At 53.5% G+C, this 20,458-nt stretch overlaps 1 protein-coding gene across 1 annotated transcript; it reads left to right on the plus strand.

Annotated features, from left to right (window-relative positions):
• Positions 1-545: 545 nt before the first annotated feature.
• EMC8 (ER membrane protein complex subunit 8) lies at positions 546-19,901 on the plus strand. The gene is made up of 7 exons (XM_077786385.2): positions 546-847; positions 5,932-6,008; positions 7,428-7,497; positions 7,966-8,060; positions 8,941-10,729; positions 18,138-18,226; positions 19,541-19,901. Exons 1-5 carry the CDS (start codon positions 659-661, stop codon positions 9,098-9,100), a joined length of 591 nt encoding a protein of 196 aa, XP_077642511.1. The 5' UTR covers positions 546-658; the 3' UTR covers positions 9,101-10,729; positions 18,138-18,226; positions 19,541-19,901.
• Positions 19,902-20,458: the final 557 nt, after the last annotated feature.

A 20,458-nucleotide genomic window follows, 5' to 3' on the forward strand; every position in this document is an offset into this window, starting at 1 on the left:
CCCACACCCACCCCAAACCCCCCCAAACCCATCCCAGACCCACCCCAAACCCACCCCAGACCCACCCCAAATCCACCCCATCCATCCCACCAACTTTGGAATCTTCCCTCATTGTGGGACCCCACCCACCCCAAACCTCCCTAAACCCCCCCAAATCCCCCCAGAACCTCCCCAAACTTCCCCAAACCCTCCCACACCCCCCCCAAACCCCCCAAACCCACCCCAATAACCACCCCAAATCCACCCCACCGATTTTGGGACCCTCCCTCATTGTCGGACCCCAAACCCACCCCAAACTCCCCAAATTCACCCCAAACCCACCCAAAATCCACCCCAAGCCTCCCCAAACCCACCCGAAACCCACCCCAGACCCACCTCAATAACCACCCCAAATCCACCCCATCCACCCCACCAACTCTGGGACCCTCCCTCATTGTGGGACCCCAAACCCACCCCAAAACCCCCCAAAAAAACCATCCCAAATTCACACCCCCCCCCCACCCCACACCCCACTGTCGCAAAGCCGGCCGCGCTTGGCGGCACGTCCCGACACCCGCGGCGCTTGACGGCAGGGCCGCACCGGGACCGAACCGTGCCGGGACAGCGGGGCCGAACCGGGGCCGAACCGGGACACCGGCAGCACGCCGGGCCGGGCACCATGAAGCTGACCACTCAGGCTTACTGCAAGATGCTGCTGCACGGCGCCAAGTACCCGCACTGCGCCGTGAACGGGCTGCTGGTGGCCGAGCGGCCGCCGGCGCCGCAGCCCGCGCTGCTGGTGGATTGCATCCCGCTGTTCCACGGCACGCTGGCGCTCGCCCCCATGCTGGAGGTGGCGCTGACCCTGGTGCGGAGCTTCCCGGGGATCAGGGATGCTGGCTGGGGGTCTTTTTTGGGGGGGTGCAGGGAGGTGTTGGCGCGGGGATGAGGGATGCGATGTTGCCGGGGGGGTTTGGGGGTGCAGGGAGGTGTTGGGGCAGGGATCGGGGATGAGGGATGCTGGCAGGGGATTTTTTAGGGAGTGCAGGGAGGTGTTGGGGCAGGGATGAGGGATGCGATTCTGCCAGGGGGGTTTTTGGGGGTGCGGGGAGGTGCTGCCCCGGGGATCAGGGATGCTGGCTGGGGGTCTTTTTGGGGGGTGCAGGGAGGTTTTGCCCCGGGGATGAGGGATGCCATGCTCCTGGCAGCGGTTTTTTTGGGGGTGCAGGGAAGTGTTGGCGCGGGGATGAGGGATGCGATTTTTTTGGGGAGTGCAGGGAGGTGCTGCCCCGGGGATCAGGGATGCTGGCAGTGTTTTTTTGGGGGGGCAGGGAGGTGTTGTCGTGGGGATCAGGGATGCCATGCTGCTGGAAGGTGTTTTTTGGGGGTGCAGGGCGATGTTACAGCGGGGATGAGGGATGCAGTGCTGCCAGGGGTTTTTTTGGGGATGCAGGGAGGTGTTGGCGTGGTGCTGGGAATGGAAATGCTCCAAAAATTGGGGGGGTGGGAATACCCACCTGGAGAGGAGCAGCTCCAGGGAGAGCTCAGAGCCCTGCCAGGGCCTGAAGGGGCTCCAGGAAAGCTGGAGAGGGACTGGGGACAAGGATGGAGGGATGGGACACAGGGAATTGCTCCCACTCCCAGAGGGTGCATTTAGATGGGATTTTGGGAAGGGATTCCTCCCTGGCAGGGTGGGCAGGCCCTGGCTCAGGTGCCAGAGCAGCTGTGGCTGCCCCTGGACCCCTGGCAGTGCCCAAAGCCAGGCTGGGAGCAGTCTGGGATGTTGGAAGGTTTCCCTGCCATACAATGGGATGATTTTAAGATCCTTTCCCACCCAAACCATTCAGGGATTCTTTTTTCCATATGCTTCAGGTCGTGTGAATGAAGTAAAAAGTTGGGAGTTAAAACATCCAGGCAGGGAAAAGCCAAATCTCTAAATTTTGGTGGATAGGGAGGAAAAAAGTTAATCCTGGAAGTCATGAATTGCTAACAAACCAAGAAGAGTAAGACACATTACCAGTGCTGCCTTCCCAGCTCTCAGCAAGAAATGAATTCCCCAAGATTTCCTCCCCCTGACGTTTAAAAAGGAATTACCTTGAATTCCTGCCCCGAATCCAGCAGATTTTCAGCCAGGGAAGCAGCATTTGCTCTGGGCACCTCAGCAGGAAAGGGGAACACAGCCTTCCCTGGGGACAAACAGTCCCTGGCAGTGCCCAGGGCCAGGCTGGACGGAGCTTGGAGCAGCCTGGGATGGTGGAAGATGGAATGGGATGAGCCAAAATCCCCTCCAACCCAAACCATCCCATCACTGTGAGCAAAAGAAGCTCCGTCCCTTCTTGATGCCATTAAAAACAGCAAATTTCTGGTTCCTCCAGACTCGCCTTTAACGTTTCCCTCAGTGCTTTTCATTCCGGTACAGATTTTATTTGGAAGCAAATCCCAGTTATTCCTAAATAAATTCCAGGTTTTTCCCAGCTGTGGCAATGTTGACATCTTTGTGGAGCCTGGAAATGATGAAATGCAGCCAGAGGCGCAGGACAGGAGCTGAGCCTGAGCCCTGAACCGTTTGTTTTACCATAAACCACCCAAAATTTATCATTTAAAATCTATTTACAGCAGTGTAGGAGTAGCAGAGCACTGTGTGCTTTCATTAAATCACGATTAAATGTCTTTCCACTGAATTTTGATGAACTTTAGGCCTTCAGTGCAGCTTTTTAGTATAGATCTTGGAGCAGGATCAGATTATTAGGAAATAAATCCCGTTTCTTGCAACATCTGCAGGAAAAAAATTATCCCAGAGCCAAAGGAATGGCAGGATTTTATTTATTTACTCCCAGTTTTTGGTACAGAAATGCAAAGATTGGAAATTCTTGGTTTTTCCCACAATAATTAGGGCTCTGAATGGTTACAGCCACTGCTGTGATCCTTTAAAAAACAGAATCTTACAAGAGCCCAGGGCCTTTTGCTGCTGTTTTGGGTGTAAACAAAAGCAGAGGTGTCAGTAAATCCTGTCAGAGCAGCTGTGAAAATTGGATTTCCTCACGGAAAAGCTTGGGAGGAGGCGGTTCCACATCTTCTGTAGAAGCTGGTCTGTGGATCCAGAATAAATCTGGGAGATCAGGGTGCTTAAACTCCATTTTTGTAGCAAAGCAGCCTCATTCCTAAAGGATTTCAGAGCTGTGGCAGGATTTAATGGGATCTGCTTCTTTCCACGTTCAGTTTTTGCTGATTCTTGGTCGAGGGTGGCCCTGTGGGAGGGGTTTTGGAACCAACCCCACAAGTTCCACCTCCTCTCCCCTGCCCTGAGTCCTCCCAGAATGGGACGGGAGCAAAAAAAATCTCCAGATTTCATCTGGGAATAGAGGAGATACATCCAAGCTTCAAGGCTTTGCCTCCTGAAACTTTCAGGGGGTACAAGGGATGAAAAAACCCCACACCAACACCTCCAGAGGGTGGTTGGGCACGGAATTCCCCAGGGAATGTTCACATTCCAAGGCTCCAGAGCTCCAGGAGAGTTTGGACAGCGCTGCCAGGCACAGGGAAGGATTTTGGGGTGTCTGTGCAGGGCCAGGGCTTGGATTGATGATCCTTGAGGGTCCCTCCCAGCCCAGGATATTCCAGAATTCTCTGATTTCCTGGGATTTGGAGCTCCAGAGGGCAGAGCAGCAGCTGCCAGGTTTAATTTGCACTCTGAAATCCTTTCCCAAGCCGGAGTCGTGAAGAAAAAGTGAATTAAGTTGCACTGGAGCCTCTGAATTTCTCTGCTAATTGATGTGGTTTTACAACCACAGCTCCAAAAAGGGGAAACCGAGGAGCACTTCCCTCTCCTGGAACGGCACTCAGCTCCTCCTCCTCCACCTCCTTTTCCTCCTTTTCCTTTTTCTCCTCCTTCTCCCAGGGTTTTCCAGCCCTGGTGGCTGCAGCAAACCAAAGCCACTTTGGATTTTTCCTTGGCAGGACTGGATGTGACTAAAAATATTTCTAATATTAAAAATATTTCTAACATTGAAAATACTTCTAACATTGAAAATATTTCTAATATTAAAATTATTTCTCACAGGAGCTAATTGCTGTGATACCTGTTGAGGATCAGTGCTGGGCTTGGAAAATTACAGCTGGAAACAGCTTTTGTTCCAAAATTAGGTGTTTTTTTTTCCCCCCCCTTTGTTTTATGCAGAAGCAATTTTTAATTACCAGTTAGGAAAGTGAGAACTTAAAATCATTCTCTTCTTTCTTTTTAAGACAATTTTTGGTATGGAACAAAAATGGCTTTAGGAGTGTGGTTTTTAATTTTCAAATGGATGGAGTTGGGTTTTTTTTAATAATAATAATTATTATTATTAATAATATTTTTACTGCCTGGGCTGCTGGCTCTAATGCCAAGCTTTCAAACCACTCACAATTAAAACCAGAGTCCTAAGCCCTCAAAATGGGTTTGGAATTGAGACAGCAGCTCTTGCAGGGCTGCACAGCTTTTTTTTTTTGTCACTTAAATCCGTGTGATCCCTTGGATTATTCACATGGCTGCTTTGTTTGGTTGGTTCTGCAGTCTAATACAATAATTATTGCTGAAAATGAGATTGATTTGACTCCCAGGATGCCACAGGTCAGCACCAGATGTATTTTTGGAGGCCTTTTTAATAGAGCTGGGGAGGGTTTTTTGAGGCCATGTTCTCTAGGGACTGCAAAGGAAAATTCGAGCTGCTTCCTCCCCTTCTGTCTTTGTATTTTGCTGACTTGATACCCTCAATTCTAATAAAAAACATCATATATATATATATATATATATATATACACACCATGTATATATATAGATAGATATTTTCAAAGCCAGACTCAGCAGGAGGAACTCAGCTCCAGTTTAAAGCAGCAAGAACAGCAGTGTTTAAATTCATTTAATTAAAATGCAACAACCAACAAAACTACCTATGTTTTGTACTTGTGTAGATCAAAAATTGTCTAAATTAAAACTCGAGCTGCTTCCTCCCCTTGTGTCTTTGTATTTTGCTGACTTGATACCCTCAATTCTAATAAAAAACATCATATATATATATAGATATATAGATATATATAGATACCATATATATAGATACCACAATGTGTATATATATATGTATATATATACATACATACACCATAGTATATATATATATAGATAGATATTTTCAAATCCAGACTCAGCAGGAGGAACTCAGCTCCAGTTTAAAGCAGCAAGAACAGCAGTGTTTAAATTCATTTAATTAAAATGCAACAACCAACAAAACTACCTGTTTTGTATTTGTGTAAATCAAAAATTGTCTAAATTATATGCCAAAAGTACATCTGGTTAAGCATTTACATGGAGGTGTTAAATAAGGAAGATCTCTCAAAGGAAAATCATTTTATCTCAGTTGAAAAGCTGCTAAATGGCACAAATTTCTGCCTCACATTCGCCTTTCACCTCAAGCTTTTATTTTCTATTGAAGGCCCCAAATGGTTGCATTTTCCCCTAGAAATGGGACATTAGAAATAAAACCTTTCTGCAAGGACAGGGCAGCCACACATCCACGAGGGCAGCATTCCCTGGAGTGCCTTGGCAGGAAATTGTCCCAGCCATTGGTGGGTGAGACCCAAACCAGGCTGAGTTTAATTGTCCTGTCACTGGGATTTAGGCCAGCCTTTGACTGAGACAGCTCCTTGCTCTTTTGCTCCATTTGGTTCATGCTTCCCATCATCTCCAAATGCTCTGTTGGGTTTCTCCATCCCAGCTCAATCAACCCAACTGTGAGCACTCCCACAACCAGACAGAAATATGGATTTATTTCAAGAGCCCCGTGGCAGAGATGGAGCAACACTGCTTTATTTGCAGGACAGCCACGAGATTTCCTTCATCCTGGCTTGTTTAATTTCTTTTTTCTCCTTGATCCTGGAGGGTTTTCCCCCTAGGATTTATTGTTCCCGTTGCTTTTCCAGATTGATTCCTGGTGCAAGGAGAACAGCTACGTGATAGCTGGATATTACCAGGCGAACGAACGCGTGAAAGATGCCAGGTGTGTTGGGCCAATATTTCCTTCTGTTTGCTCTTTTAGCTCGTACCTTGGACTCTGCCAGCAGCAATCATGCCCAGAAATCAGGCGTGTGTGATTCCCTCTGACAACTCTCAGCTGCTCCCACATTGTCCCCGTGGGCCTTTGGTCAGGTGCAGCAAGTCCAGGCTCTGCAGAATCCCTGCTCTCCTCCCGTGGCTGCTATAAAAGGCCACTCTTTGAACCACTGCCAGCTTCTTGAATTGCAGTTGTCAGGGAAAAAGCCAAAATCTGCAGAGTGTTTGCTCGTGCAGGATGGATCTTGGAAAGTCTGACGGCTCCCAGGATCTTGTAGAAAGTCAGGAGTGACCTGATTCTTTCTACATTTCTTCATCATCGCTGAGTTTTTTCCAAGCAGTTTTTTACTGGTGGTAAAGAAGTGGAAGATGAATTCAGTCAGGCAGTGATATCTCTTATTTATCACTTCTTTTCCTCAGGATTAGTCTTTTTTTTTTTCCCTGCTGGCTGACTCAGATTACTCACTAAACAATAAGGGACATTCCTGTGGAGCCACAGTTTAATTTTAGATCTGTGCATTCCACGTTTTCCCCTCTATCTGTTGGACAAATCCAGGATTGGGACTAATTAGAATAAGAGCAACTTGTTTCAAGTATTACGCCCCATCCCTGGAAGTGTCCAAGGTTGGATGGGGTTTGGAGCAGCCTGGGATAGTGGAAGGTGTCCCACCCATGGCAAGGGATGGAATGAGAGGATCTTTAAGGTCTCTCCCAACCCAAACCATTCCATGATGCTCTGATTCCAGTTATTTGTTAATATATATTCAAACTCAATTATGTTTATTAAGGAACACTTGTGACCTCTACGGTGTCTAACAGGAATAAAAGCATTATTTGTCCTTTCCTTATAAATCTGCTGAACACGTTTTTAAGGAGAGGTTACAGTTTTTCTCTTTGGGGTTTAAATGAATATCACAGGCTTGATGGTTTTTTAAAAGTCCAGTTTGATTTCTGAAGGTAACTGGCACCACACAGAGATTGTCATGGCACCACATAGAGATTGTCACCTTTGAAATGTGGGAAAGGTTATCAAGGGTTTTCTGATTTTTGACAAGTTTTCAGTGCAGACTGGGGAGAAAACTCATTTCTTTTTCAAATGCCTGCCAGGGCAGGGTCTTTGGTTTGGGGGAAGAAGATATGAGGACACCAAATGTTGATTCTGTGTCAGTCCAAAGCCATTCCTAAACCCAGCTGAGCTCCAGTGGCTGCTGCAGAGCCTTATATCAGCTGTGCCATCAGCTCCTTTATTTTGTTCCTGTTTGCAAGCACCCAGAGTCACTCTCACATCTCTCTGAGCTCATTTCCTGCTGCTTTCAGCTGAAACTCGTGGCTCCCATCACTCAGTTCCTTTTCCTTTCTGCTCCAGCCCAAACCAGGTTGCAGAGAAGGTGGCCTCCCGGATTGCCGAGGGTTTCACGGACACTGCGCTCATCATGGTAAAGAACTTCCTTCCCCTCACCCCCCTGTGTGTTCTGAGCCTGCTGCTGGACCAGGGAAATGCTCTTCTCTGGCTCCTTTCATGAGGAATTCTGTTTCTCTTCCCCTCCAAAATGCTCTGGGGAGGAGATGCAACGAGCAGCAAAGTACAGAGTAAATCCACAGAGAGACTGTGCTGAGCTCTCTGCCACCTCAGAGGAACTGGAGGCCTTCTCTACATGTTCAGGCAGCAATTTCTGGCTGCAGCCCACCTCATGCAACTTAAATTCATGTATTTAATGTCACAAACAGGGCTTTTCCTCCTCACTGCTGTGCCAAAGGACATTGGCAGCTTGTATTTGGCAGTTGGAGAGTAAAACAGTGGGTGGGTGTAAGATGCCCTGTTTTTACAAACCAATTTTGGGTTTATTTCATCTCTTGGGATGCTGAGGAGAAGACTGAGGTGGCGTTTCCGTGTCCCACCCCAGGTTGACAACACTAAATTCACCATGGAGTGTGTGGAGCCTGCCATCCACGTGTACGAGCTGCACGAGAACAAGTGGAGGTGCAAGGATCCACACGTGTGAGTGACACGGGAGCTCCAGGGGTTTGGGGACAAACAGGCTGTCCTTGTGAGGATTTCCCCAAAGGTTTGGGGACAAACAGGCTGTCCTTGTGAGGATTTCCCCAAAGGTTTAGGGACAAACAAGCTGTCCTTGTGAGGCTTTCCCCAAAGGTTTGGGGACAAACAGGCTGTCCTTGTGAGGATTTCCCCAAAGGTTTAGGGACAAACAAGCTGTCCTTGTGAGGCTTTCCCCAAAGGTTTGGGGACAAACAGGCTGTCCTTGTGAGGATTTCCCCAAAGGTTTGGGGACAAACACGGGTTTGGGGACAAACAGGCTATCCTTGGGAGGATTTCCCCAAGGGTTTGGGGCCAAACACGGGTTTGGGGACAAACAGGCTGTCCTTGGGAGGATTTCCCCAAAGGTTTGGACACAAACAGGCTGTCCTTGTGAGGATTTCCCCAAGGGTTTGGGGACAACCACAGGTTTGGGGACAAACAGGCTATCCTTGTGAGTATTTCCTCAGAGTTTGGGGACAAACAGGCTGTCCTTGTAGGATTTCCCCAAAGCTTTAGGGACAAACAGGCTGTCCTTGAGATTTGCCCATGGGTTTGGCGACAAACAGGTCTCCTTGTGAGGATTTCCTCAAAGGTTTGGGGACAAACAGGCTGTCCTTGTGGGATTTCCCCACAGGTTTGGGGACAAACACGGGTTTGGGGACAAACACGCTGTCCTTGTGAGGATTTCCCCAAAGTTTTAGGGACAAACCGGCTGTCCGTGTGAGAATTTCCCCAGAGTTTGGGGACAAAGAGGCTGTCCGTGTGAGGATGCTGCAGCAAGGCTCCATTCAGAGGTTTTTTGTGGTGATTCCAGTTGATGCCTGGTTCTTTTCCATCCCAGTGACTTCTGTGAAGACTGGACCGAAGCCCAGCGCATCGCTGCCTCCCTCCTGGACAGCAAATCCTACGAGACACTGGTGGATTTTGACAACCACCTGGATGACATCCGCAACGACTGGACAAACCCGGAGATCAACAAAGCTGTGCTGCACCTGTGCTAGGAGGGATCCTCCTGACTGCCCCGTGGCCATTCCCACTCTGTACTGAAGAGAGAAAAATGCTATTTTTGAATGTAAATAGAATTAATATTCAGTACCTTGTGTGGAAAGCTGACTGATTAAAGAGGAGTGGCCTGTCCCGTGGCGCGGTGCTGTGTCCCTAAAGCCACGGAATGTTGGTGGTGACATTCCCTGGAAGAGCTGCCAGCTGTCCTCGTGGACACCATCCCACTTGTAGTGAATGTTGCTATTCCTTGGAAACCAGAACTGCTTCTGCTTGGTCCCCATTGTTCCTATTCCAATGTTTTGACTTCAGCTTTTCTAATCTTCAGTGAGGTTACTTTTTAACGATTTCTGGAAATACCTTTCCAAAAAAACAAAAAATCAATCCTATCCTCAGATGAGAGATTTTAAGGGCAAGTAGATCAAATGGGAGGTGAATGGTTTCTTCTGGCCTGGTTTGGAATTGTAACTCTCTTGGCACAGTAAAATGCAATCTGCTGAGGATGTTCCATGCTCATGTGTCACCTGTTTCGCAGTGCTTTAGCATGACAGAGAGTTTTAAAGCAGTATTCCCAAATGATCTGGTGGTCCTGCTCTCTGTGGGCTTGGCAAGCGCAGTTACTGCTTGAATGTGTTAAACCCAAAGTAAATTATTTATAAAAAGGACTGGAAGCACACTACTGAGTTTGAATTCCAGTTGGAGTCTACAGTAGTGAAATACTTTATTGAATTTCATGCATTTTGAGGGGGGAGTTAATCAGCAGATCTCACTTTCCACATGATCCAAGTACATGGAATCAGGGAGCCTGGATACAGCCTAGTTCAGCTTGCCTAGTCTTTCCCATTAATATTTATTTCCAAAGAGAAGTTTTCTGGACAATGCAGCTTTATACCAGCCTGGAAGAGCTCTTTGTTGCCTCTCTCCTAACTGTAGTTAAACACAGTCTCAACCTGCAACAATTCCTCCAGATTTCCTTCTCTTCTTGCCCAGAAATATTGTTACAAGGAAGATCCAAATATCCACAAAATGTCTCCAATCTTAAGTGTTAAAATCACAGCAAAGTTTGGGCTGGAAGGGACTTGGAGATCATCTCATTCCATGGGCAGGGACACCTTCCCCATGAGCCCCACCAACCTGGGCTTATTTCCAAGTGGAACTGTCAGAACCTCACTATTTTGAGTTAATAAACCCAAATTTTACTCTTGGTCTTGGAGAGGGATGGGGCAAGGCTAAAACCCCATTTGCAGCAGGGAATAGAGCCTGGATGCCCCCAGGCTGTGGAGTTCCAGGTGAGGTTCCACGGGGGGAGGTGGGAGGGAGGAGAGGAAGCTTTGGAGGAAGCTTTGGGCACTTTGGTTTTTATCTCCCTGCTGTGCAGGGCTGAGGTGTGATTACCAAAGGCTGGCACCGAGTCAAGAACCTTCCCTGGGCTGAGTCAGGCTTGCAGGAGAGGGAAATGTTTTCACTTGTTGACAGAAAACACGTATTTAACTCCCCAAAGGACTGAGATAATGCATTCCAGTGGCTGCTCCACTCTGTTTCTGTAGGAAAAGATATCCCAGGAGCAGAATGCAAAGAACCCGGGCTGCAGGAAGAGGATTTTGTACAAACACCCAGTGAAAGCCAAGGTATTGTTCCAGAGGCAGATCTTTATCTTAGCCCGATTCCTCGTGTGGGGTTGTCAGAAGAGCTGCTGCTCTCCTGAGCCACAGGAAATGTGTTTCTTGTTCTTTGTAACAGCATCTCCTATTCAAGCTATGATCATAAATATGCAAATTCAGGCTAATCCTGCTCCCCCTGTTAGGCAGTTTGTCTCCTCAGTGTGTAACCTGCTGGAATATTCCCTGTGACTAACCTGGGACACACTGCTGGAAGGGGAGCAGCTTTTAATGCTTTATTTTCCCCTTTTTTTAATCTTCTTTTTGCTTTCAATTGAGGATTTTTTTGCCACCAGCAGAAGCCCAGGCTGGCTTTAAGCAAAGAGGACAAGCCTGCAGATCTTATCTCCCCTGGCCTATTTGCACTGAAGCAGCAATTCCATAAATCCAGGAAGCCACCCTGGCTCTCCTGGAAGAATGAGGAAGCTGCAGGGCTCAGGGAAGGCTGTGTTCCCCTTTCCTGCTGAGGTGCCCAGAGCAAATGCTGCTTCCCTGGCTGAAAATCTGCCTGATTCGGGGCAGGAATTCAAGGTAATTCCTTTTTAAACGTCAGGGGGAGGAAATCTTGGGGAATTCATTTCTTGCTGAGAGCTGGGGAGGCAGCACTGGTAATGTGTCTTACTCTTCTTGGTTTGTTAGCAATTCATGACTTCCAGGATTAACTTTTTTCCTCCCTATCCACCAAAATTTAGAGATTTGGCATTTGCCTGCTTGGATATTTTAACTCCCAACTTTTTACCTCATCCACACGACCTGAAGCACTTGGAAAAAAGAATCCCTGAATGGTTTGGGTGGGAAAGGATCTTAAAATCATCCCATTGCATGGCAGGGAAACCTTCCAACATCCCAGACTGCTCCCAGCCTGGCTTTGGGCACTGCCAGGGGTCCAGGGGAACCACAGCTGCTCTGGCACCTGTGCCAGGGCCTGCCCACCCTCCCAGGGAGGAATCCCTTCCCAAAATCCCATCTAAATGCACCCTCTGGCAGTGGGAGCCATTCCCTGTGTCCCATCCCTCCATCCTTGTCCCCAGTCCCTCTCCAGCTCTCCTGGAGCCCCTTCAGACCCCGGCAGGGCTCTGAGCTCTCCCTGGAGCTGCTCCTCTCCAGGTGGGCACCCCCAGCTCTGCCAGGCTGTGGGATTCTCATTTCCCCAATTTTCCAGAGCAGTGACAAAGCTCCCCACAAGCAGATGGGTGACAGGAGCCAGGGAATCCCTGCCCAGCTGTTTTGGGGCACTCACAAGTGAGGTCCCTGCTCCCAGGGAGTGCCAGGTCCCACGTTCTCCCTGAGCTCATCCCTCTGTGTGTGCAGACGAGGATTTGGGGGAGTTTTTCCCCATCCAGCAAGCAAAGCAGCCTGCTGCTGGCATTTTCCCTCTTCCCATCTGCTCCTGGGATGTTCCCTCCCCGAGGGAAGCCAGCAGAGACGTAACAGCTCCGGCTCTTGGAGCTGACACGGGAGCAGGTTCAGAGATCACCTGGCACAGCTGGAACCAGCAGCAGACAGATGTGCAGAGCCCACCCCAGCTGTGAGGGGCGGCCCCCTGCCCCCAAGAATTCCTTCAGCGAGTGGCAGGCGAGGAGAGGTGACAGTGGCAGATGCAGGAAGCAGTGCCCGGCTCTCTCCTCCCTGGCTCCCGGCCTAATCGCTGCTCTCCGATCTGGGAAGTGTCTGGAGATGCCGCTGGAGGAGGGCACTGCCAGGGAGAGCCGGGATAACACTAATGGAGGCTGAGTGCAGCCTGGAAAATGGCCTCGAGGGGAAATGTGCTGGGCTTTGTGAACTCTGCTTCTCCTTTGGGCGGAATTCATCTCCCGGAGCCGAGCTGGAGCACCCACAGCAGCCCAACCCTGCTGGGCTGCTCCCCTCCCATCCTGCCTGGGATCTGCTGTTCCCAGCTGGACCCGAACACCTCCACACGTCCCAGTCCTGCAGCACATCCCCCTCCTCGCTTCCCCCGGCCGCTTTCCGCGTGCCCAAGGAGCCGCCGAGGGCTTTATCGATTTCCCTTCTCGATTTTTTTTTTTTTCCCTGTCGCTTTTAGACCACATTTTCACCCAGCCTTCTCCTTCGAAAGTCCACCCCAGCTGCTTCCCTTCCTCTTGGCTTGCCAGAGGCAGACCTGGAGCGGACGGACACGGGGGGCTGCCGGGGGGGACAGTGTGGCACTTCCAGCCTGCCGGAGCTGGGATGAGGGGAGCAGGGATCTCTGCTCTTAAAAACACCTGGTAGGTGGTCAGGGGGTGAGGGGCACCCCGGGAGCGCTTCCAGCAGCGCTGCTGCAGCGGGATGCGGGCAGGAGCCGTGCCAGGCACGGCCCGCTCTGCGCACGGCGGAGAAACGCCGCCGCCCTTCCTAGAAATGCACCCAGGAGCTTAAGAGATGGACCTAATTGAGGCACTCTGGAGGTTGTAGCAGCAGGGGATAAAAGGGAAAGCTGGGCCCAGATTAAGCGCAGCGGGCCGGGAAGCGTGGCGGCCGTGGTCGGGTCCCTGAGCCAATTCCCGGCCTCCCGTGGCCTCCCGGCTGGATCCGTGCTGGGGCAGAGGTGTTTCGTTCTGGATGCAGGAGCTCCGTGCCTCAGGTAGGTGCTGGCTCCCCGCTTCCCTCCTGACCCCCTTTTGCAGCAGCTCAGCCTCATCCCGCTGGATTTTCTCCGGGGGCGCTTCCAGCCCACGCGGTTCCTGCCAGTCCTGCCAAGAGCCGCTGCTTGGGGAATGCTGGAGCTGCTCCAGTTTCCCTGGAGCCTGCATCTTCAGCTGCCTCCTCGTGACATCCTCCTCCCTCCCTCCCTCCCCACGCCTGGCATCCCCTCCGGGCACCACTCGCCAGCCCTGCTGACTCTGGAGCTCCAGGAGGGAATTTCTTCCCCGCTCCCAGCACTGGTTGCCACTTCCAGCTCTGGCTAGCCCCGGGCGGGAGCCTGCAGCCCCTTCCTGGGGCAGCTCCAGAGCCAGGCTGGGGAGGGAGCAGCCCTGTGCCCTGCTGGGGCCAGAAGGGACGGGGGCAGGAGGGGACAGGTGGCCTCGTTAGCACGGGGCCAGGGTGATGTGCCACCTGCGTTAGCAGACCCTGGCACTCCGTGACCCAGAAAGCTGCTTCCTCCCCCTCCCTGCTGAGAGGGGAGCCCAGCTGGTGTTTGCAGGAGCAGCTCCTGAAGGGAGCCAGCAGAGCTGCTCCGGGCTCTCCGGCCAAAGCTTTTCTCGTGGCCGGCCTTTGCACAACGCGTCCCTTGTCCCTGCGGTTCCTCTGGCGCCTGGGAAGCAGCAGCAGCTCCCCCTGCCCTTCCCCCAGAGGCAAGGGGGGAGCTGCCCTCCATCCTCACCCTCCTCAGGGCCTCAGCGGGGTTGGGAACAGCGGGAGAGGAACCAAAGGGACGCAGGCAGGGCTGGAAAGCAGCCAGTGACCACCTCGGGGGACAGCCAGCTCTGGAAGGACAATATTCCCCCAGGGAGTGAAACCTCCTTCCACCCTCTGAGCCCATCCTCTTCCTCCCCTGGCCAGCTGGCTCTTGGTGGGCTTTGGCCACTTGCCCTGACACTCAGCAAGGCCCAGCTCAGAGCCTCGTGACAGGAACCAGGAGCTCCTGGTGACCCTGGAAAAGGGGTGCTGAGCCCACTGGGCTGCTCCTGTTCCTGGCACTCAGCTCCTCCTAACCCTGCTCGCCCAGCAGTGCCCAGGGCCCCACGCCAGAGGGGCTCCAGGCCATCCCCAGCCACCTCAAGGTGGACAAGCCCCACTTTATAAAGCTTCACAAAGGTTTTTGCTTTGCTCACCAGCCCTGGGGAGGACAGGAAGGGGTGTTTGATGCTGTTTGTGCCTATCAGGTGTCAGCAGAGCAGCTGCACCCGCAGAACTAACCACAGGTATTTTAGCAGCCTGGTGTTTATGGTTCCCATCCCTGCTGCTGCAAGACAATCACTTTTTTGTCACTGCTGTAGCAACAACTGCTGCTCCGGGCCAGGCTAATTCCAGCCCCCGTGGGTTTGGGGTTGTTTGTTCTCACCCAGCAGCAGCAAACAGGTAGTTTTGGAGGCAGGCTGTAAAATAGCTCAAGGTGAAGGAGGGATCTGTGCTGCTCTGACTGGATTTGTGCTGCCAGGGAACGATCCTGGGGTGCTGCGTGCTCTGAGTTTGGGATGGGATCTGGAAAGATCAGCTTTGCCAGGCTCTGCTTTAGGACTTGTCTCTAAATCTTAGACTTTGCAGCTGAACGGGGAAAAAAATCCACATAAACCGATTAATGTGTGTGTTTTCTGAGGGGGAAAAAACGGAGCTGTGGGTTGCAAACGTCTCTGCCCAGGACTGTGCCCGCAGCTGGAGCTGCAGCCTTGCCCCTGTGCCACCCTGGAGCTTTGCAATAACTCAGTTCTTTGACAAATCAAAGCAGTCAGATTGGGAAGGAAATCAGCTCTTCCCAGATTTCTGATTTTCATCCAGCATGGCAGGACCAAACCAGCAGAAAGTGGAGCAAAACCACCCAGCACGGTTTGCTCTCCCTGCCGCCCATCCCAGCCAGGCTCTGACCCCATCGAAGACCTCCCAAACCTCTGGGATCAGCTCTCTCCTGGTCCCGGGGTGAAGTTCCAAGCTTCCCTTCCCTTCCCTTCCCTTCCCTTCCCTTCCCTTCCCTTCCCTTCCCTTCCCTTCCCTTCCCTTCCCTTCCCTTCCCTTCCCTTCCCTTCCCTTCCCTCTTTTCCTTTCCTCCTTTTCCTTTTCCTTTTCCTTTTCCTTTTCCTTTTCCTTTTCCTTTTCCTTTTCCTTTTCCTTTTCCTTTTCCTTTTCCTTTTCCTTTTCCTTTTCCTTTTCCTTTTCCTTTTCCTTTTCCTTTTCCTTTTCCTTTCCCTTTCCCTTTCCCTTTCCCTTTCCCCTCCCTCAGCCGGGGTATTTAATGCTTTCCCTGCATCCCAACCTCTGCTTTTCACCGCGCCTGGAGCGCAGCCGGCGCGGGGGCCTCGCCTCTCCATTGCGGAGGAGCGGGAACGTGGAAAAGCCTCTGGAAAAGCTTCTCCTGCTAATGGCAGTGCGGGAGAAGGCGGCGGAGGCTCAGCCTCCCCCGGGCATCCTCCCAGCGGGGTGGGACCCGACCCGGAGCGCTCATCCTGGGGATGGTGAGGAAGCCGCCGCTGCCCTTCCCGCTGCCAGGCTGGCTTTGGGGCTGGGAAAGGGAAAAGATCCTCCCTGGAAGCTGGGAAAAGTGGAGGCGCTGCCGGAGGTCGATGTGTGTTGGCATCGGGACCTCAGGGTGCCCTGCTGGCTTGGGTGCGGGCACTCACCGGCCCTCCCGGGGCACTCGGTAGCTCAGGCGGGCTGTAGGGATGCTGGGTGCGGCTGTAGGGATGCTGGGTGCCCGGGGGCATCGCCCGCAGCTCAGGGCACTCCTTTTTCTCTCTCTCTCTCGGCTCCGCGCTGCCTTGTGCAGCGGGGTGAGAGCAAAGCAGCGTTTCCTCATCACCCGAGGGCTTCGCCGGGCACGGAGCGGGGGCTGGATGGGGAGGAGCCGCTCACCTCATTAGCCTGGTTCCCGACCGACCTCGCCGAGCCCAAAGGCGGCCGGCTGCCACCTCCTGCGGGCACCCCCGTGCCAGCCTCCGGCACGCAGGAGCTGCGCTGGCGGTGGGATGCGGGCACCGGGCACAGCGGGTAAGTGCCGCCCCTCGGAGCCCCGGCTCCGTGCCTTCCTCCCCGCCCGGTGCTGCCTCGGAGTGTCCCCCCGGGCCGGGCAGCTCGGTGCCCGCTCCAAGGGATGCCCGCGATGAGTGTCCGGGGCTTTTTGGGGCGTCAGCTCGCCGGGATGCGAGCGTTGCTTTGGCCTGGAGCCGGCACACGGCAGAGGAGCTGGAGCCCCGGCAGCCAGCGGCGGGAATGCCGCTGGAATGCTGCTGCCAGGGGGAATTCTCCACCCGAATTCTGGCCCTCGGCCATGGGGAGGGGGAGGCTGTGTCCTCTGCAAGGGGTTGGGCCAACAGGGGGTGATCCCAGGGGATGAGATCCCAGAGGATCAGATCCCAAAGGATGAGATCCCAGAGGATCAGATCCCAGAGGATCAGATCCCAGGGAATGAGATCCCAGAGGATCAGCTCCCAAAGGGTGAGATCCTAGAGGATCAGATCCCAGAGGATCAGATCCCAAAGGGTGAGATCCCAGAGGATCACATCCCAAAGAATCAGATCCCAGAGAATCAGACCCCAGAGAATCAGACCCCAGAGGATCAAAGCCCAGAGATTCAGATCCCAAAGGGTCAAATCCCAGAAATTCAGATCCCAGAGGATGAGATCCCAGAGGATCAAATCCCAAAGGATCAGATCCCAGAGGATGAGACCCCAGAGGATCAAAGCCCAGAGGATCAGACCCCAGAGGATCAAACCCCAAAGGATCAAATCCCAGAGGACACCCCCTGTGCACAGAGCTGGCTGTCCCCAGCATGACCCTCCTCTGCTGGTGTGCGAGCCACCAGCAGGTGCCAAAACCCACCAGATTTGCCTCAAAACAGATTTCCTGACATTTGGGCAGCCTCCAGGAGAGCTGCAAAGTGAGGTCCTGGGCAGGACTCCACTCCCCAGCCCTGAGGGGGGGTCACAGCTCAGGCTGCACCTGGGGAACTGATAAAAATGCAGAATTAAAAGCAGAGATAGCAAATTTTCACTTCCCCTTGCTGCCTGCTGCTGACCCACCTCAGGGCTTCCTGTGAAGGCAGAGGTCAGGCAGGGGAGCAGGGGCTTTCCTTGGCTCTCTGTGTGGCCCAGAGCTTGGAAGAGCCAAATGAGTCACTGACCCTCATCCCAAGAAGCTTTTCCCAGCAGCTGTGGGAGGAGGGGTGAAGATTTCCCAATAAAGGGGCGCTTTTCCGCAGAAAAATTGTCAGCATCTTGGAAAAAAACTGATGTCCCACAGTGGGAATTATCCATCTAAACACTCTGGGGACATCAGGGGTGCCCAAGAGGAGCGGGGTGATGTGAATTCCAGCAGTGCATCCCGGCAGCTGCTCCGGCTCAGCCCGAGGGAGGCAGCCCTGGGATCATCCCTCGGTTTCCTGTGCGTGGACTCGGGGTTTTCTCTGCAAGAACCCATCCCAGTTCCTCCTGCTCCCAACCTCCTCATCCTGAAATATCTTCAGCCCAAACCCCAGGAGCGGAGAAGCTGGGATGGGACCGCTCACCCAGCAGCAGGTTCCTTCTCCACCCTCCCAAAAAGTTCTTCCTGGAGCTCGCAGGCCCATGTTGAGTCGCTGAGGCGCCGTGACATCACCGGTGGTTTTGCGAGCGAGCAGCCGCGTTTCCTGTGGCTCTGGAGGCTCGCAGGGAGAGATGTGAGCTCTGGGCTCCTCTCCTTCCTCCCCCCCAGCACCGCTCCCCTCAGGCCTCTCTCTCCTCCCCAGCGCCAGCGGCCAGGGCCGGCGGCGGAGCTGGAGAGCCGCGTCCCGCTGAGAGGATGAAAACATGGGGCTCAAGTTCTCCTGCCTGAAAGGTCAGTTTGGGATGGGCCTTCGGGCTGCTGCTGCTCCCCGGAGACACCTGGGGGATGGTGGCTCCCAGAGGAGATTTAGGTGTGGGTGGGATGGGTGTGGTGGAATTTCTGACGTCTCACGGGCGACCTGTTGCGCCTGGATGGTCCCAAAGAGGATTTTCCCTGCTTTATTTTTTCCCTGCTTTATTTTTTCCCTGCTTTATTTTCCCTGCTTTATTTTCCCTGCACCTTTTGATCTGGAGAATCCAGGGCTTTCCTTGGAGGCAGGAAAGGGCTGCTCAGGGACACGTGGCTGGCATGCAGGGGTCAGCCCAGAGCTTGGGTTCCAGCTCCCGGCCTCCAGGCTGGCCCCAAATCATCCCTCACTGCTCCACCCTCCCCAGGGATGCTCCAACCAGGAGCTTCTTCCCCAACTTGAATTTTCTTAATGGATTTAGGCCGGGAATGGCGTCAGGGATGTCTGCACAGGGGCAAAGTGGGAGCTTTTAGTGCTGCTGGCCTGGCAGGGCGAAGGCTGGATATGGCATCTCCCATTAGCTCTGCATCCCTCTGACTCCTGCTAATCATCCTCGGGGTCGTTAGGGATGGGGCTTAATGAGGATCCCTCTCCAGGATGCAGGGCCGCCTCTTCCCTGGCTTTTCCCAAGCCCAGACTCTCTGGGATTCTGGCTGTGATGGGCACAGAGTTGGATGCATCAGCCAAAAATGAGCTCTGCCCCCTCTCCACAACAGGGAGGCTGGGGGGATTTGGGGTCTCACAACCCCCCCTGTCCAACAAGGGGGAGTTGAAGAGGGGAAGCAAGCAGCCAAGGAATCCCAATCCTGCCCCAAATCCAGGACAGAGCCCCAAAATATTCCCCCATGCTTCCAGACCCCTCTGGTGAGCTTGGAGTCTGGAATAAAAGAAAAGACCCTCCCCCTTTTCCAGCTCCCTTACATAAGGCAGGGCTTTATCCTTAATTAAAAAGAGATTAAAAATATCAGTGTCTGTCCCCTCCAGGCATTTTCTTGCTTGGGAAGAGCTGAAACCTCCCTGGATGCAGCCTGTGCCGCACGGGGCTTTTCTCCTGATTAAAAAAGCAGATTAAAGCGATCTGCTCCCCTCAGGGCGGGTGGGCTGGGCTGGTGGTCGAGGGAGGGGTGGGATCCACCTCTGAAACCCCCCCAAAATCCAAGGTGGACGCAGGGGAGGAGATGTGAGGATGCTGTGGATTCTCCAGTGGCTCGTAAAGCGCTGACACCGAGAAGGGCGGGGAGCCGGGGGGATGCTGAACCCGATGCCTGATCTTTCTTTTATCCCCCAAATTTCCCCAGGCTTGAAGATGTGCGTGAGCAGCGGGAACGGCAGCGAGGGGACCCCAGCGGGACAGAAGCACCTGCACGTGCCCTCCATCATCGTCACGCCTCCCACGCCCACGGGGACCACGCTGTCCCGCGAGGGCCGGCGCGGGGAGAGCCCCTCGCCCTGCAGCCCGTGCTGAGAGGGGACACGGGGGGACCCCCAGCCCGGCAGGAGCTGTCCCCTCTCCTCGGGATGGAGCCCCCAGGCCACGGCCGGGCCGGACGAAGCTGCCAGGGACACGCGGGGCACCCACGCGGGTGGGTTTGGACAGCAGGGACCAGGGTTTGTTCCTTTTGCTATTCCCCCCACGGCGAATAAAAACCCGCACCCCCAGTTCGGTTGTGGCAGCACACGGGGGATGGGTTGTGCACCCCGAAACACGGCAGCATCGCCCCCACGGGGTCACCCCCGTGCCCGTGGGCGGGCAAAAGTGGGGCTCCACAGCTTTCCACGAGGGATTGAAGGATCCACTGCAGCAAACAGCAGCGGGATAATGAACTCGGCGTCGTCACCCCCATCCCGCCGGATCGGCCGCATCCCGGGAGGGAGCCGGGGGCGACGCTTCCCGGGGAGTGGCGGCACCGGAGCCGGCGGGAGAGGCGGGAGTGTGAAAGCAGATGGAAATTTCATTTTTTAATGACAGCAGCAGATGGCAAAAGACACGCCAGGGGAGGCGCAGCGTGGGGGAGACGTTCCCGGAGCGCCCAGCACGTGCCGGCGGCACCGGGGGCTGCTTTGGGGACCCTCCTCGGGGATTGGGGGTCCCCAAGGCTTGGCTCCCACCCCAGGGTGGGGGTAACGCTCATCCCAAGGGTGGTGGTTGCTCCACGGGTGATCCCAGGGTTGAGCCCGAGGTGGTTTGGGAGAGGGACTGGGGTGAAGTGGATTTG

Source organism: Lonchura striata, chromosome 11, assembly GCF_050655825.1.
Source record: "Lonchura striata isolate lonStrDom1 chromosome 11, ASM5065582v1, whole genome shotgun sequence".
NCBI lineage: Eukaryota > Metazoa > Chordata > Aves > Passeriformes > Estrildidae > Lonchura > Lonchura striata.

Excerpts from the sequence above, each read along its gene's own strand:
- EMC8 (XM_077786385.2), top strand. The coding sequence starts at position 659 with ATGAAGCTGACCACTCAGGCTTACTGCAAGATGCTGCTGCACGGCGCC. Across the intron at positions 6,009-7,427 it reads GAACGCGTGAAAGATGCCAG|CCCAAACCAGGTTGCAGAGA; the intron begins GTGTGTTGGGCC and ends TTTCTGCTCCAG. Across the intron at positions 8,061-8,940 it reads AGGTGCAAGGATCCACACGT|TGACTTCTGTGAAGACTGGA; the intron begins GTGAGTGACACG and ends TTTCCATCCCAG.